Source organism: Eleginops maclovinus, chromosome 7 (genome assembly GCF_036324505.1).
Source record: "Eleginops maclovinus isolate JMC-PN-2008 ecotype Puerto Natales chromosome 7, JC_Emac_rtc_rv5, whole genome shotgun sequence".
Taxonomy (NCBI): Eukaryota; Metazoa; Chordata; class Actinopteri; order Perciformes; family Eleginopidae; genus Eleginops; species Eleginops maclovinus.
Genome location: NC_086355.1, coordinates 19,488,923 through 19,507,454, shown reverse-complemented (window position 1 = coordinate 19,507,454; position 18,532 = coordinate 19,488,923). Strand labels below are relative to the sequence as shown.

Sequence of the window (18,532 nt, the reverse complement as noted above, 5' to 3'; positions counted from 1 at the left end):
CAGAGAGACAATTCACCCTCTAAACTTCTTTAGTTCCAAATTAATAAAAAAATCAATCACAGTTTATGCTATTTTTTGTACTTGCATTACTTTTAGTGAAACACTTTTTAATAATAATAATAATAATGATACATAAGATTTATATAGCGCTTTTCCTAATGCTCAAAGACGCTTGAATGTTTGTTGAGAAAAAGAAAGGAAGGGATAAAGACAATATCCTGTTCTCTGGCACGTTAATTATCCCCTCCCTTTCTAATTAATCTTGTGGATGGGGCCTGACCTTAAATTAGAAACCAATTGGGTCAAATTACATTTAGGTGTATAAAATACATTTAAATTAGCGCCACCTAAACCATATCCAACAGTATTTCCAAGTACATTTTGCTAATATTTTTCGCTTTCTTGTAAGTGAGGTAAGGATCAGAATAATCTCCCTGCCTCTCGGTACATTTGCTCACATCGATGTCTTTATATAAATCAAAGCAAAAGCTAGTTCAGCACTCTTAAGGAAGAGGATGCATTTACTCTATCCTGATGACGCTCATAAAATATTCATCTTACAATAAAGGTTTGTGTGATGAAGCACCACAAAAGCATCAAGTTGATTCTGCAAATCACTTCAGTCTTTTTCATGCAGTACACACAAAAGCGAATGAAACGTTTGTTCTCCCTTCCTAACAAGGTTAACACCCACACACACAGACACACAGTCGAAAAGAAAGAATCCCAATCATGTGCAAAAGTAAACTAAGAACTCTTTTATTCTTTTTTGTTCATTTTTTCATTTTATATATCTATCTTTAGCTTCTTTTTTTTTAAAGTTTTTTTTTTCCTACTCGAGTCCTTTAAAAGTTTGTCATCATGCTAGGTGCAGCTTCAGTGTCGGTAACATGCAAGGTCGTGGGTTTTTCTTGTTGGTGGACTTTTTCACACAGCAGACAACTGGAGAGCGGCGACTTCAGGAAACACAGAGCGGACAAACACCGACCACTCCGGAGTCACCACAAAAGAAAAAACCCAACTACAGACGCAGCTGCAGGGCCAAAGGGGGGGCACTGACCATCAGCGAGGATTCACAAAGGAGTTATTAAGCGGAAGCAGTTCTCGTTGTGTGATAGTTGCCATCCGTAATCCGGGAACGGGGACGGGTTTTTATCATGACATCATCATTTGACATCTTTTAGTGCAGTGAAAACAAAATCTAAAAAGCAGGCAGTCTTTGGGGGAGGTGAGGGAGAAAAAAAGTGAAGGGGAAAGGGGGGGGGACGACGACTCCTGTTTGTGATGCGGTGACATTAAAGGAGACATCAGGAGTATTGCTTGTGACTTTGGTCTGGGCAGAGCTATATAGATACTAAGAGTTGCGACACTCCCATAGGCCACCGTTGAAAAAAATGGCGGCGCCTACTTCCGGGGTATGGACATCGAGATAGTTCCAAACATTGGCATGTGGGCGTTGGACCCCGTTCACTTACATTGCGGCGCGTTGATTAGTTCCAGAGGTAAGTTGCTGAAATATTGACCTCTTTGGAATTAACAACTGTTTATATTGTATCACAGGCCCTTTATGATGCTTATACTGGTCTTCATTTGTATATGCACAGCGTAATTATCTATATTTTATCTTGGTTGTTGCAACCAATTTGCAAGCATTGCCTGCTAGTTAGCTAGCTGTAAAGGTGTTCGGTAATGAATCCTGTGTGTGGGGGGGGGGGGGGGTTACATTATTTTTGGGTTTTGGCTTTTATCTGCTTCAGCCATCGTTAGTTGGCTTTGTGTGTGTTATAAGATTAACAGCTAGCACTAGTAGAAATAAGGTGTTGTTTGTAATTAATATTTCATTTAATATTTCATTGAATTTTGGGATATACTAACTTTTCATTATGTTGACTGTACTTACTGTACTACGTTTTTTGAATCGGAATTTATAAGCAAAATCACAAATCAATAAAACAGCTCCATGATCAGCTAAGATCATGAGACGTCTATCATCAGATGAATGACATGGAAAGTTAAGTTAGAACTACTAAAGCCAGTAGTGCGACCCATGCTAACATGAACACTAAGCTTTTCCCCAAAAGTGCTTGTGTGTGTTTTCTTTAATATTTACCATTCAATAACGCAATCGCTGCTGTCTGTCCCATACAATAACATCACAGCGCAGCGTTTGTTTGGAACTATCGGGGATTACATGAACCACGTGACTGCCCTGGCGGCACATCAGAGAGTGTTGCAACTCTTAGTATCTATATAGCTCTGGGTCTATGTCCTAAAAAGGGAAGGGGTCGGGGCTTTGGATCAAACAAAAATTCTACGATCCACACTTTTCTACTTCCTGCTTTCCTAATACTGACTGAAATCCAAGTAAAAAACACTTATGACATCACACGTGCCAGCTTGTGGATGCCACTTGTAGCTGAGACACCTTACAGTGCATATTTTTTTCGCGGTGGCTACAATGGGGATGAAGCCTGTTAACCCCGGCAGTGTTAGTGCCATGCTGTTACGGTGCCCGGTGACACACACAACCACGAATACTTTTAACATCTTCACAACCCCCCCCCCCACCCCCCGCAGCAACAGGGTCATTTTTTTTTAGGATGAGCTGATTGTACAGGGAACAATTTGTGTTGCTCCTTATATACAGAGATTACTACACTGCAGCAATAATGATCGCAGGTCACTATACACGCGACAGATGCACTAATGAAGCCGGGCAATTTCATTTCCCCCCAAAATATCGAATGGAATACACAGTTTTTGTCACAAAAAGTACATTTTCCTCAGCGGATATACAAAAACAGTGATTAAAAAAAAAAGGAGGAGCAGGAAACACACATGGACATCATCTTTGGTGAAGATTCCACAGAGTATGCTTGAAGACGTCACACATACTGTAGATTGGACATACGTACATACATTTCCTACAGCTTGGAATAGAAATTGATCGCAGTTACTTGGTAAATATGTCCACAGAGTTTAAAAGACATTTATGCACTCAGGGCGAAGGTCTTCCTTGAACTACTAACGTGCTCCCGTAGATGTAGAAGAGAAGAATGACATCACACTGTTACACATTTGGTTGTAAATCGAGCAGATAGAAGGATCATTTCTCCAATCCTGACATGTTTGCATTTCAGCCTTTCACTACAGACTGGTTTAATGTGGCGTCCTGTATGTGGCAATACAGCAGAAAGATCATCTTTAAATAGTTTAACCACCCTGCCACAAGGTCTGCTTCTCACTATTTTCATCATTTGCATCATCCCCGTTCCTAAAATGCCCAATTTTAAGAAACAAGAAAAAGTCCCCACCCTCCCGAAAACAGACAAACAATCACAGGAAATCTAGAAAATAGAGACGATAGAGATTCAAAGCTGCCTGTGGAGGAAGATGCTGGCATTCATTCAGAAATCATTCACTGCTGGGGCGCACGGGGCTCTCTGCCGCGGGGTTTTCTGCTCCGTAGGCCTCCCAGTTCAGTTCCCATGCAAAGCCATGGCTTAGATCAAGGAAAAAATACAACGTGCAGCGCCTCCCAAAGCTCGTCCCAAAGACCCAGGCCAGGCAAGGAGTGGAGACCCCCACCACTGTTCAAGTATGAGATGAGAGTGACAGAAAATAACTTATGCACAAACTCATGAACAAGACAAAAAAGGAACAAAAAAAAGTGTGCTAAACTGCTAGCCTGTGTGTTCCAGTCAGTGAATCAAACAGGGCTCACAATATTTTGAACATTTTTAATACAGGGTCTAAGAACATCATCTAAAGGAACGGAAGCAAATAACACACATTAGACGTTAAATAACTATGTAGCTGTCTTTCTTTTCAGCACTAGATTTACATCCTGAAGATTTATGCGTCTTTAAATTAAAGTGTGTCATTCATTTTAGCAAGTGTTTTCCACAGGTCCATACACGTTGGTCTTTAAGTTAAGAAAAGATCCCGTTTTCTCAGGCTACCCTGAACTGGCTACACTCCAAAGAGTAGACAAAACTGCATAATTTCAACTTCCACATCTACCACATAAAAACATGATTTCCAGTTTTAAAAAACAAGGAGATAAACCCATCCGTTAAAATCAAATACAAAAGAAAAGGACAAAAAACAATATTATGAGAAAAGACATGGCGAGGCCGAGGTCCTCTGAGGAATGACAATAATGAGCGATGGATGGTCCGTGAAACTACGCACGTTTGTTTCCACGAGTACAAAGTGCACGTGCGTGCCGACACATGGGACGGAGGTAAGTGTCCCTGGTTGGTAATAGGGGGGCTCTCTTGCTTTCAGGCCTGGGTCGGGAGGGGGGGAAGGAGTGGAGGGTTTAGGAATCCCTTGGTCCCTTGACTCCCTCAGGAGCACAGGCTGAACTGGTCTTGCTCGATGGGCTTTTTGACCCAGGCCCCCAGCCCCGACTTGTGGAAGGCCTTAATGAGTGCCTGCTTTGCAGAGTGGTACTCTGTGGCTGCCTGCTTGGCATCATGGTAGGAGCTGGGCCTCAGCACCTTCACCCACAAGATGGAAGAGAGCTGAAAGAAAGAGGGGAACAGAGGTTACACTCGGGAGGAGTTTGAAAAAGTTTGGGTTGCAGCTGGCCAAAGTGGAAGAGCCCTAAACTGCAACAAAGTCTAACGTATAGAAGTCTATGAATAAAAGACCCTACTTTTCACTTGATATATCAGCTCAGTAAATATTTTCCTACTGATTTTTTCTCGATTGCTAGTTTTAAGTATTCTTCAATACAGCATGATTTTCAATTTAGATAATTAGATCTAATTATAATAAGTAATACGACCTTAAAGGAGCATGGTTACTTTAGATTAACAGGTTGCTATCAAATGGTGTCCATGTGTTTGTCTTAGAACTTAAACACTTTTCAGTTCACTCATGTTAATAGTTTATTTAGTTGCCTAAACATGTGTTCAGTTGTTCAAAAACAAGATGGCGACTCAACTCAAGGCTTCAGAAATGTAGACAACAAATCAATGGGTGACGTAGTTGTGATATTGTCCAGTTTTTGTAGGTTGACAACGCAATCACACAGTAACACTCGTACATGCTATCCACAATATTAGTAATGGCAGGGTCCAGGATATGAAATGCTTAAAAACAAACGAGTGCAGTATATTTACCTTGCAGTGCAGTGTATTTACCTTGGAGTGCAGGCGCACCCAGCGGCTGTATAGCGCATGCTTGCAAAGACGTGAAGCGCGGCCCATGTCGTCTTTGCCTGTGGTTGCGTTGATCACCTCCAGCGCCTGGTCACCCACTGTCCAGTTCACGCTGAAGTTGGGTGCCTTGCCTGGTTGCCTGGCCTCTGCATTACTTATACCTGGAATCAACAACAAAGAGGGTTAAAGACTGATCAGCACACCATGCCAAAAATACCTTTGCTATCCAAAGAAAACAATGTATTATAAGCAGGGATAGTTAGACTGCAAGCATCTCTTTAGACAAGCGTCTGATAGTATAGAGGTCTATGAGAAAATTACCCTTGATCTTTCATGATTATTCCCTCAGTTTTCAATCATTATCGTCTCAGTTTGCTCATTTCAAGACTTCTCCAACAGAGCATGATGTTTATTTTGTAAATGATGGTCCCTTATGGACTGAATTAGATGATAAAATGTTTCCCTTAATTTACCGATGCCTATAGGATCATGATAATGTTATCAGATCCCATAAACAAAGCTTTTTCACATAAATTCAGATTACACCAGAACAAAACATATTTTTGGGTTTCGGATTATAAAAAGGTGGGGAAAACCATAAAATTCCCCAAATATAACTGTATCTCTGAACTATTTCTAGAAATGCACACACATTGAGGCTATTCTATCAGATCTAATCTGATAACTAATACCCTTGCCATGCATCCCACTTCGAAAACCTATCATACAATATATATACTTGAATAATTTTAAGATTTTTCAGATAGCTCATGAACTTTTTTCTGGGTTGTGAAAATTCTCCCACTTCTTGAGCTAAATAAACCATGTAAAAACTCATAAGAATTCCAGAACAATGCTTTGCCAGAAAGCAAGAAAATAAGGTTTCTTCACTCATGAAAAATTGATGCGTTGGAGGCTATCATAGGACAGCAGTTATAAGATATACCAGACTGGAATACCAAATTGAATGTTTTCCTGTTACAGCAGCACATTTTAAGAACCATTCCCCAACACTGTATCAAGCCCCTCAAAACATAAAATGTCTTCAAGCTCTCAAGCGGAAAAGGCACTGCAATAAGATAATTATTTTCTCTCTCCATCCTCCAAAGCTGCTGTGGGAGACCCTCAGCAACTTAACCTCCTACTGCCCCCCTGCATGGATGTATTAAACAATGGATGATGTACCAAACCTGGCAACCCATTCCCTGAAATGACTGCAGCTCCCACAGCTATAACAGCAACCTTTTTTTCCTTGCATTTCTTTTTTTCTTTGCTACTGAGTAGAAAAACAAAAAACACCATCAACCCAGGGGACTATGAGGTCAGAGCCTGCTTTCCTCCAGCACACTACTGGGTATCAGCCTCCACTGTATCTGAAGCATAAATGGGAGATATATGGATGCCATAAATCCCGCTGTGCTGCTTAGTGTGTGTGTGTGTGTGTGTGTGTGTGTGTGTGAGAGAGTGTGTGTATTAAGCTCTTTGGTTCCATTTGGCAGCCCTTGTGTCAGAAGATGATTTAAAGGGGATGAAATCCTCAGCGCGCTAACGCCACAGCCCTTCACCGCTAAAAACTCTCTTAAGCGGAAAAGGTTAATAACCCCCCACTATTATCTCCTTTACACGGCATTTAGAGAGCGACCAGGGACGGAGAGGGGGCTGAATATAGCTCGATGCCCTGTGATTGGATGGCTCCCGGTCATCCTCTAAGACAAGGGTGTCCAACCCTTTTTCACAGAGGGCCACATTCAGAAAAATACATGAAGGGCTGGACCCCTCGCTAGAGGTGAGGTATATTGCCTCATAAGTTAATTTGCTGGCAGCTCATTCCTTAAAACAGAATCTTGAGAGTGAGTATAATAAGGGGAAATATGAAGGGTTTATTTCCAGCTTGTTATATAAAAAAGTTATTGAGGTTTATTAATCAACCAAGATTTGTTAAAAAATGAATTTATTTGAAATGTGGGCTTGTCAACACTACTGTTGATTACTACTGTGTCATATATGTTTACATTTATATTCAAGAAGTACAATATAAGAAAAGCACAGTCATGTTTCAGGTGTGGGCCATATTCCATTATACTTTTTGAATCTGCTGAGGGCCGATTCAAACTTGCCCGCGGGCTGCATTTGGCCCCCGGGCCTTAGTTTGGACACCCCTGCTGTAAGATATTCAACAAATATGACCCCAGCCTCACTCCAACTTGGTATGATATAGAAAACTGACGTAGCATTTAAAAAAAAGTTTTGTGCTGCTGTTGTCATGGATTGGTTTTTGCGTAACTCTTGCTCCTCCAATGTTGTTTTGTTTTGTCCAATGACTTTAAAAATCCCTCAAAGATGCCGTACAGTTGCGAAAAGATGCTTTTACTCAACCGACCTTTTCAAGGAAGTAAGAATTATTACTTCTTGTTTGCTATAGGCTGCTTAGTGTAGGATTTGTAAATGGATCACGAATCTGAGAAGTGAAGTCAATGCCTCAGTGCCAACAGGCAGCGACTCCACCGTTTGATTGTATAGAAGTCTATGAGAAAATGAACCACAGATTTGTTTGATTTATTAACTCAGTAATAATTTTCCTGTGGTCTAAATCTCTAGTTTTAGGTCATCCTTAGTAATGCTTTATGTCTTTTTTCGTGGTCCCTTTTAGAATAAAATAGATAATAAAGCATCAAGCGTTTTTTCCAGCATAACTTTGCATATTTAGATGCTTAACAGAGATTTTCAATTAAGCCAGTTAAACATTTGATTTGGAATTTGTGTTGCTGTGTCAATTTCTGCAACAAGTGTAAACTATTTTCTTTAGAGTAAAATTACATGTAAAAATAAGGGGAAACGAGTCGGAGACAGTTTGAGAGGTTTTCTATTAAAATTACGAAAGAAACAGGACAAAAGGACTCAATGAGTTTTCAGAAACAAGGTGATGTGTGGAAAAAACAGGAGAGTAAAATGTTAAATGTTATTGTTTTACAATGTCCTCTGGACAACCAGTCGGAAAAGACTGATTGCTTTCTCTAAAAATGAAAAAAAAGAAAAGAAAAGAAACTGAGGGAGCTTTTCTCTATTTGGCCTTTTTAAAAGGTCAAGCCAATGCTGAAAATTCACACCAAATGATAAAGCTATTTACATTCCACAGGAACAAGGTAAATGTCAGCTCAGAGCAAACAGTGGAGGAAAGCAAACCTGTCTTCCAGCCGAGAAATGGCCGGTGAGGAGGATAAATGTGTTTACTGTCTAACATTAACGTTTCACTCTTTGATATTTAAACTGCGGGAGTTTGATCGGCAAACACTAACAAGGAGATCTCCTTAAAACATGATAATATGTTGCATTTTCCAACAGAAAGCAGATCGTTTTTGTTCCGTCTCATGAAAGCAGGCACTCACCGCTGAGCAGAGGCCTGTTGAGGTTGAACTGCTGCGGCAGGTCCTCGATTTCTGCGATGCGCTGGTACATGGCCCTGGAGAGGTGGTCAGCATGGTAAAGGCTGCCAAGGATGATGCTGGAGAAGTAGATAGGCTCTGTGAAGTAGCTCATCAAAGAGCCTTGGATGCCCACCACGTTCCACCTGCAGAGGGAAAACACACATTTAAGCTGATTTGCTGGAAATGTGCTGCTCTTCTGGTGCTTTCATTAAAAAGTCTACTGCTGCCTTCACATGATGCCTGGTTAAGTCTTTCGTGAGGAAGACCCGGATCTTGCGGTAAGACAGTTAGTAAGTTTGGTTCCACTCTGCTAGCTTGCGCCGCTTCATACAGTTGTTATCTGATTGGTCGCACATTCAAAAGTCATTAGCAAGGGAGGTCAAACCTTTTTTTTGAGCGTTATGCAAAGCCGAGGATAGCGTTTTTTGTCTATTCGGGCGATAACGCTCTCTCTATAGAAATGCAGCGTCAATGCAGAGTTTTACCGCTGATCATGTGATGGCAGCTTAACCCTTTTAGCATTTGGAAGCTAGTCAAAAAGTCACATCACCCCAAACGTAATACCTTGGTTCCATTAATATATAACAGAAAATGTCAATTACATTCAAACAAATTCCAACGGCGCAAAACATAGCAATATATCTTAACGATTTGGAGAAAATGCAACTGACATTCCCAATATCAGGGATGATAATATGTTCATTCTCATTATCATTGAAATAAACAGTGTATTTAATTTATTATGGTGATTTTTTAAGAAGATCTGTACCAATAAAAACGTTTTGTTAAGCATGTAGAACATGATTTGTAGACTTTTTAAATTGTATTTAACTGTATGGTTATACTCAGTTCTTACTTACAGTTGTTTTTCCAATGCTTTTTCATTTTATTTCATACAAATCATTACAGACATTTTGTAGGTGGTTTGTGCTTCCTGCAGTATGAATACTGCACTAGTTGATATTGCAATTTAAATCGTATTTAGAATAATCATGCAGTCTCACATAGCAGACCATTACGCAGCCATAAAGGCAATGCATGCGTGAGCTCAAAGACCATATTTTCTACCTTCTATTTGTTACTAAAAACTCCCTATTGTCTAACAATAGAAATATGCGTCATCATGATTTGTAGAAATTAGTGACCAACAAATGAAGTGCCTGGAGACTGGTGACAACATGAAAAAGAGAGAAATGTTCTTTAGCATTGAAAAAGTTCAGATGCTGAATATAGAAAGAAATAATGAACAGTATAATAGTGTGGTATATCCACAAATGCACAGCCACACAAGCAAAAATATATTAGTACATAACCAGCCAATGCAATCCAGCACACAATCACCCCTAATCCTACAGCTGTGTACACTCTGAGGTATCCAATTTCATTTTCTACAGACTTCTGTGTATTTCCACGCTGTGTCATTAGCCATCTCTCCACAGTCATTTTCCCATTGACATGCTCTGTGAAGCATCGCATAGAGAGAGGGGGTAAACAAGAAGAGAGCTATAGAAATGAAAGACTTATAGGAGTACTTCATCCCCGAAATGATCATTCGTATGTCAATAACTCACCACGTGTTACCTTGAACTCCTGAAGTAAACTTTGTTTCCTCCTATGCCTTCATCTGCACAATTCCTACAGGTATTGATATAGTTTTGCTGGTGCTAAATGCTTCCCCCATTGACATACATTTATCAAGACTTTTCCCAGTTTTTGATTCTTCAGTCAGAGAGGCATGAGAGGAAAATAAATTGCCTTCAAACATTCAAGGTAACACTGCTTGAAGTCAAAGTCTACAAATGATGATTTTGTAGGGCGCGTATTCCTTTAAGGGTAAAGTGACTGTTCCTCTCCTTAGTCATAAATAGATGGACTATTCAAATATAAATACAAAAACAGTCTAACTTATAACACACAGCAGCTTTTTATTCAATGTTACTCAAAAAGGAATAGTTGTGGCCTTTATTAGGTACTATTTTGATAGATTTGGTTTATTAGTAGACATAAATGGGAATCGGATCATTGATTTTGACCAGTGCAAAAATCAGTCTTTAATATTTTTGGACAACAAAACAACTCACAAGCAGGGAGGAATAATCAACATGCGGCTTCTGCTACAGGGATAACACTAGAAGTTAGTTATTCCAAATTATGATTCATTTTGGAGGTTATTTGGTTTTATGGCAGTTGGTCCATTAAAAAAGAGATTTTTGAATTATGCTTTTTGGGGTTTTCCCATGTAAATGGTCTACAAAAGCTAAAATCCCAAGTCAATTGACTAGCACACATTGCACCGATATGCTAAGGGTCGAGACATACTCTGCACGTCTGTAAGCCGTTGACCAATCACAACCGAGGTTTGTTGGTTTCAGAGGGTGAAAAGAGGTGCTGCATCACAAGCAGTATGAGGAAAATAAAGCACTTCTGGAACATTAAAGCATGTGAGGCACAAAATACAAATATGAAGCTAAAATCAGCATCATAGGGCCCCTTTGAGAATTTAATTAATAAATAGAATACAAATATTTATATAAACATTAACAGTTAAAGTGAGATCTGCATTGTGCGTCTGTTAAAATGAACAGAAACAAGCCCTCATTCTTTGAGGCTGCATTTAAATTCACAAAAACAAGACATTGTGATGATGAGTTGTTGTCACTCTCTTTCACTTCAGGCAGACTGAAGGTGTGTGAAATTACCAACATGGACCTGGAACAATGAGAAATATGCAAGCATAAGACCCTGGGCTACTCAGAGATACAATTGCCTCCATATGCAACATTCTCTGTCTATATATTTGTGTGTGTGTGTGTGTGTCTGTGTGTGTGTGTGTGATATTGTGGAAGGGCCAAATGAAATCTCGGAATTCATAGCTACGAGCGGTAAAGCACAGTCAAACAGCTTCATAATATTACACAGTAGCACACACACACACACACACACACACACACACACACACACACACACACACACACACACACACACACACACACTGTGCCTCAAGCAAGCATCCACACACATTATGAGTTATGTTTTTGGAGGCATTCAATTTCATTCCCGTCAAACATCTCTGTGTTTCTTTGTTCCTATCTTATTCAAAATCATGCTCTGTGCAACAACACACACAGTACACACACACACACACACACACACACACACACACACACACACACACACACACACACACACACACACACACACACACGGGGTCAGAGCAAGTCAAATAATCAGCTGTTAAAGACATAACAACAGATAGGAAACACGGCAAACAAGCAGAAATAACCCGTAATGCCGGCTAATGAGCTCATTCTAATAGCACTAAAGGCAGAGAGCTGCTTGTTCTGAAAGGAGCCGTGGGGCTGGGCATGTAATCAAAGGAAAATGAGAAGGGAGAAACCGTTGTGTAAGGAGGGGGACATTATGGGCCCGGTCAACGAGCGCCAGTCTCTAGCTGTATAAAATAGTAGCCCCGCGGCTAACCATCGCTCACACGGGGACAGGTGCAGGTGGGCACAGATTTCTTTCCTGTATAACAGCTGTGTCACGAGAGGGCAGAGAGTGAGACGCCTGTTCCTCTCAGTGATAACAACAGAAGAAATGTACTCATGATCCCTCATCTTAACTGTTAAGGGTTGATTTTCTCTATATCATTTGACATTGTCCTGTTACACACACACACACGCACACACAAACACACACACACACACACACACACACACACACACACACGCACAGACACACACATTTACTTTTTTTGTATGTGCCATGTTATTCAGACATTCATACCTATCGTACATTATTTGCACTATTCATCATGGATATAGTTTAATTAATTTTACTGTCTGGTCTGCAGTGTTTTAGGTAATTAGCTAATTGCGATTTTTTTGATAAATAACCCAATTGCGATAGGATTAGCAGTATTAGAGAGAATTAGCATTTTTTAAACATTAACATAATTATTGAAAAATGTGTTTAAATGATCATTATGTGATTTTGACAAAACAAGGATTTTCTTTTAAGCGTGAAGGCCAACCATCACACTACTTCATTGAGAATGATATTTGGACACATGCTGCCTTTAAAATGTTTTGCGCTAACTACGATCTGGGTAAAAACAAAAATGACCAAAAAATTTGAACTAAAATAATTAAGCCTATTTTTAAATGAATGCACAAGCACTTTGATGGTTTGGTTTGTTTAAAGCAAATTTATCTGCATTTTTTCTTGCTGTTCTGTTTGTATCTTTAGGGTTTATGGCACAAATTGAAAGCTAAATGAAATTTCATTAACATTTTAATAAATGATCTAGCTATAGTAACAATACATGTAATAACCTGTTTATCTTGTCTATACTGTTCACTGTTTGTGCTTTAGACAGACTTGTGAATTTATGTATGTTTTTCTACTTTTTGTTCTACAATGTATTTAGATGCAGATTGTTTTTTATTTACCTTCTCTGTGCGAATGACCTATATTCTGTTTTTACGAGAACACACTTTTTTACTCGGTTTGAAAGGAACTGTATTCAATGATTGTATTGTAAGCAAGTACTTTCATAATGTTGTTTCTCACTCCACTCATCCTCCATACCTGTATATTTTAACTTGTAGCATTAGTTATGCTGCAGCACTTACTGTTAATTCTATTAGTATATGCACTTTGGTTATTTGAGTGTCCACCAATCAGAGTGTTAATATTTGATCCCTTTCCCTACACTCAACATATTGAAGTGTCCTTAACCCTAAATTGCTCCTGTAGAAATGTCTAGGGAATTGGAAGTGTGTGTTGCTTTGGATTAAAGGCTCAGCTAAATGACATCTCATCTTAAAAATGCACTATATGCACTTTAGGCAAGATAATTCAAACTATAAACCATGCCATGTTTTTCTTTTATTCAGTAAAGTTTGAGAAACAGAGAAACCCCACATGATTACATTTCTGGCATCCAAATTATTTTCCCTCTACTGACTTGGATCCCAACTATTTTGGACAATCGCACAGAATGGGAGTCACTAGCAGCAGCACTGACTGCAAAAGGGCAACAGACTTCAAACACAGTGCAACAGCATCCACGATCACATTTCCCTCAACCAAATACTACTTCCTCAGCTTTCAATCACTCCCTGCGTTCAGGTGAGGTAAAACCATCCCGGACTGAGGCAGAAGGAGAGGAAGAAAAAAAGGGCTCGAGAGAAGAATTATGGAGAAGTTTTATCATCCATCACAAGAGAGGCACAGTGTTGCCTTGAACATGGACAGAGACTAAAGACGCCATGATCTGCAAGGAAAAAAATGCCCCAGGGACAGAGCATCCATCACCGTAGCTGCCCCTGACTCTACTGAAAGAAAAGATGATGGACTTGGAATGACAGAGCGAGGATATATAAAGCAATTTATTGCACTATGAGTAAATAAAACATATAGAAAGAGTATCATGAAGTATATTTAGACATATAGTTTCAAGTATTAAGTAGAGCAGGTATGGTTTATTGATCAAAAGACAAATTATCAGCAACTATTTTGATAATCATTTATGTAATATTTAATGCATGACTGGCTTTACATCATGAGAATGAGAGATATTTACTTTTAGTGAAGCAAAACGTAGATTCTGCTTGAAGAAATATAAATCTTGGGATGTTTGTGTGGTATAAATTAAAAGATGCAACATTTAGCTTGACTGCTTTTTGCATTTAACTCTAGACATTTAACTTTTCTTTGAGCTTTAAGCTCAAAACCAGAGTCAAGTCTGCTCTGATTGGTTAGCTGGCCGGCTCTGTTGCGATTGGTCAAATGTTAAGAAGTGCAAGTGCAGGTATCCCAAAAGAGCATAGTCCTCTTTAAATTTCCTAAAATGTTGAGATTTCCCTAATGATTTGTATGAAATAAAAAAAAATGTAATAAAACAGCTGCTAGTTATAATGAGTATTACCATAAAGTAAAATAAATACAAATATAAAGCAAAATAAAAATCTGATTCTGTGTCCAACAGTGTTAAAGGTGTGCCGAGTTTGAATCTCATTACCTTGCGATCTTGTCACTGCAGGACATGGTGAGTAGCCTCTCCCCCTGCAGCACCCCGTCCCACGTCTGGATGGTGTTGCTGGACCTCACGGGGATGGTGCCCTCCCCCGACTCAATTTTGGTCCTTAACTGGCCCCGTGCTTTCCTGTTTGGATGCCTGTCCCCTTGGTCTGTGCGGAAAATCACAAGTTGAAAGATATTTTTTTTAAAACATCCACAAAAGTAATAAACAGATGAAATTACGTACTAACTGGAAATAGTGCATCCCTATCAATGTGCAAATACCTCCACAATATAAGACAATAGATTCCAAAACAAACATGGAAAAATGAATTCCACAAAAGCATGATCTATTATTTGTTATTATGTTATCAGTGTTTTCTGCTGTTCCACCAGCAGGCGCCATCTATTCAGTGACTAATTGAATGTGGCTGTTTTCTATTCAGTCTGGCATGTGCAACGTAAAACACTTTGACAGGAGTAAGAGGGAGGTTAATCACACAGACAGTGTGGGGGGGCCGGGCGAGCGGGAGACTGATAGAGACAGACAGCGAATGACAAAAAGCTCTAATTACTAGAGCCTTGTTTAAATGTGTCTGTGATGCGTATTTGGGTTTCGGGAGCACAATTCTAATTAAATGAAACCAAGCATAAGAGGAAAACCTACTAATTAAATAAAATAAAATAAAACTGTTGTTGAATCTGAATTCTAAACGTGGATGAAATTAAAAACACGAGCTAAGGAGAGGCAGGGGTTGTTGTGAGGCAGCAAATGGACAATCTGCTATCCAGTGGTGGAAGAACATATTTACCTGAGCAAAATTAGTAATGCACAGTTGTTAAAACTCTGGTATCACTGAAAGTCCTGTATTCAAAACCTTAACTCATTAAATAAAACCAGGTTGAGGAATCAATTTATACCTAAATTGGCAAAAGTATATGTACTCTTTATGCAAAGTGGCCTCATTTAGAATCACACGGTATATACAAAAATGACTTTACTATCAATATTATAATTTGTATTATTGAGTTGCTCAATACACATCCTTTGTCCAAAATACAAACAGTAGCCTACAAATAAAAAAAGGAAAAAAAGCTGTTATTATTACGTGAAAGCAAAATAATCAAATCATTAGCAAACAAATTCATATATATATTAGGATGCATAGTAAAAATAAATGATCAAGTGGACATATTTAGAGTTGTATTAAGATTGAATCTGTTACAGGCTACATAATGATTCACACGGCTGGTAAAGATGGAGCTCATTTGAATTAATTTGTATAATGCTTTTGGATATTTTAAAGTACTTTACCTTACTACAATACTTGAATAAATACACTTCTTTACATTCCAACATGTCAGTACCTTCTACTCCGGCCTCGTGTGGAGAGAAGATCCTGGCATCTCCGCAGGGCGAGGTGCTGATGTATAGGTGGAACTGAACGTTGTCCTTTAACCTGTAGCCTCCCTTTTCGCACGACATGAATATCGACTTGTTGTGGTCGTCTTTGCTGTGGTTGTGACAAAGATACAAAATACATTATTTACACCTCTCAGAATCAGCATTGTAGATCATTCACTAACTGAACAAGTAAGATGCTGTCCACTGACCTGAGGAAGACCTCCAGCTGGGTGTAGAGGTACCTGATGAGCGAGCGTCGGGCGATTATCTCTGCGTGGCAGTCGTTAAGGGCCAGGCCGCGGTCGCTCATGTACTCACCATTGATGCATTTGGTTCCCGTGGAAACACAAATTACCTGTGCTTCCTTCACATCGGTCCCTGTTTGGGGTAAAGGGAACAAAGACACATGAGTCAATCAACACTCATCTTCAAGAACATACTGTACATGTGTTACTGATCTAAATTGTGTTTTAATGCCCTTGATAGGACAAAGAGACATCATCTGCACACCGTCATATAGTTATATAGTTATATTTGGATTTAGTTTTAAAGACCGAAGTACTGCCCTTGTCTGGAAAGTCTTTCTGTGCTCACCTTGAGTCTTACCTTAAGTGCATCTACGAGCATGAAAACTTCAAGGTGAGAACTTGACGCCTCAAGAACATTGAGATTTGACTTGTCAGCAAAGTAGGGGACATTTTGTGTCCCGCACTTACATTTTGGAAAGTCATTTGCATATTAATGAATGTTTTAAGATCAAACTTTTAGTGGAAATGTTTTACTTCTAAACATAGTATGTTATGTCGTGAACCTGGAATAGATTGATAAATATAATATTTACAATCAATTAGTATAAAAGTGAGAGCTGCTTAAGCTCATGTTGTTTGTTTGCATGTAAAATGTAGTTAGTGTCAAAGACAGAGAAAAAATATGGAATCAATGGCAATTCTTAGTTGAAATACAAACATCTAAAATACTTCAGCACATTTACGCCACTGGTGATGTTTACCTCCTAAATGTTGTACCATATGCTTCCAAAAAGGCCATTAAATCCTGACCAAACATGGCAAATGTATAAGTAGTTGTACATTTTGTCAACTTTTTCTATGAGTCTTGAATTATTCCTTTAGGTAATAATTTTCTGTCAGTGGCATATTTTGTAAATATCACACACCACATTTCCCTCTCTAATCTACCTGTAGTCATGACGACCCCTGCTAGGACTTTCCGTCGTGCATGTGGTGAGGTGAAGTTTTCTGTCAGCTCGCTGAACTTATCCACCACCAGGCGAGAGACTGCATCAGCCAGAACCTGGAATCACACACATACATACACACAGCCACACAAACACGAGCTTGTGTCAGATATGTCAGTTTACAAAAGCGCATCTGATGTTATCCTCCCCTAGAGCACCGTGTACCTGTCACAGTGATCGCATTCAGCTCCAAACAAGCATCAGAGCGTTGAAATGGCAACAAGTGAAACTGGGTTTACCCCCTGAGGTATACCTAACCCTTTTTCAAGCAACGTGGTTTGAGTTCCGCATGACAGTTATAAATTCCCACCTCCCTTCTGACAGTGAGACAAAGAGCTACACACGTGAACAAAGAGTTTTGTCGACATTCTGTAACATTTGAAACTCGCGTCTTAGCTTTTGGGGAACCTCAACTGAACTTCACACTTCTTTTGTTCTTAGACAGCCGCCTCCTCCTCCTGGTTCTTTATCCATTGCTAATGTGATGGAAAATGACGACAACCAAGAGGAGAGATGACGGCTGGATGACCACTAATTAAAGAGATTAGTCCAATATTACTTCCCTGCTACTTTGGAGTCACCCATTCGTAGCGGGATCATTTGACTTTCGAATGTACCAAGGTCGCCTATGGTGTAGGAATGACTGTTCATCTCTAGTGGACTACATGTCAACAAATGTGTCCTATTAGGAGCAAAAGAACACTATTGTTCCTTGCTGCGTCCCTAAATAAGTCTTCGATGTGTTTTACAGCTTGAGCGCCAAAAAAAACATCTATTGAACTTAAGTTATCAATTTTTTTAGCAACAGCAGTGAACTACGTTACCATTAGTTCTCTGCCAGATGGAACCAGGCGGCAGAAATTAAAGACCAAGCGACAGAGTATTAATAGAGCAATTAGTCGGGGCGCCATCGTTCAAATGGGGTTCTTGTCGAATAAATCAGCTGACAAGTGGAGAGAGTGAGTAAAGAGAAAAAAGGGGGTAGGATGGGGGGGGGGGGGGGGGGGACCGTTGACAGTGTATTGTGCTGATTAGCTTTGCCAACTGTGTTATCTCTTTCTGCACACTAACATGGCTCTGCCAGCCACCTCAACATTGGCATCAAAAGCGGCCCCCAACCCTTAATCCCTGCATACCTGCTGGGAATTAATTTTTAGTGGTAACATTCTAGAAACACCTTGCTTGACAGGTTTAGGGTTAGCATTAGGGCCCTCGTTTAGTTCCTTCAAATGCTTGAGTTGAAACTGATATC

At 39.6% G+C, this 18,532-nt stretch overlaps 1 protein-coding gene across 3 annotated transcripts in view; it reads right to left on the bottom strand.

Annotated features, from left to right (window-relative positions):
- Positions 1-3,726: 3,726 nt before the first annotated feature.
- Positions 3,727-18,532, bottom strand: part of adarb1b (adenosine deaminase RNA specific B1b) — a 125,524-nt gene continuing 110,718 nt past the window's right edge. For 2 of the 3 annotated variants that reach the window (XM_063888199.1, XM_063888196.1), the window contains exons 6-12: positions 17,222-17,336; positions 16,235-16,403; positions 15,989-16,134; positions 14,622-14,790; positions 8,558-8,739; positions 5,133-5,332; positions 3,727-4,529 (exon numbers count right to left, since the gene is read on the bottom strand). In XM_063888199.1, the coding sequence (XP_063744269.1) occupies positions 4,353-4,529; positions 5,133-5,332; positions 8,558-8,739; positions 14,622-14,790; positions 15,989-16,134; positions 16,235-16,403; positions 17,222-17,336 (1,158 nt within the window). In that variant the 3' untranslated portion in view covers positions 3,727-4,352. The remainder of the gene's footprint in view (positions 4,530-5,132; positions 5,333-8,557; positions 8,740-14,621; positions 14,791-15,988; positions 16,135-16,234; positions 16,404-17,221; positions 17,337-18,532) is intronic. The other variant, XM_063888197.1, reaches the window with a different exon arrangement.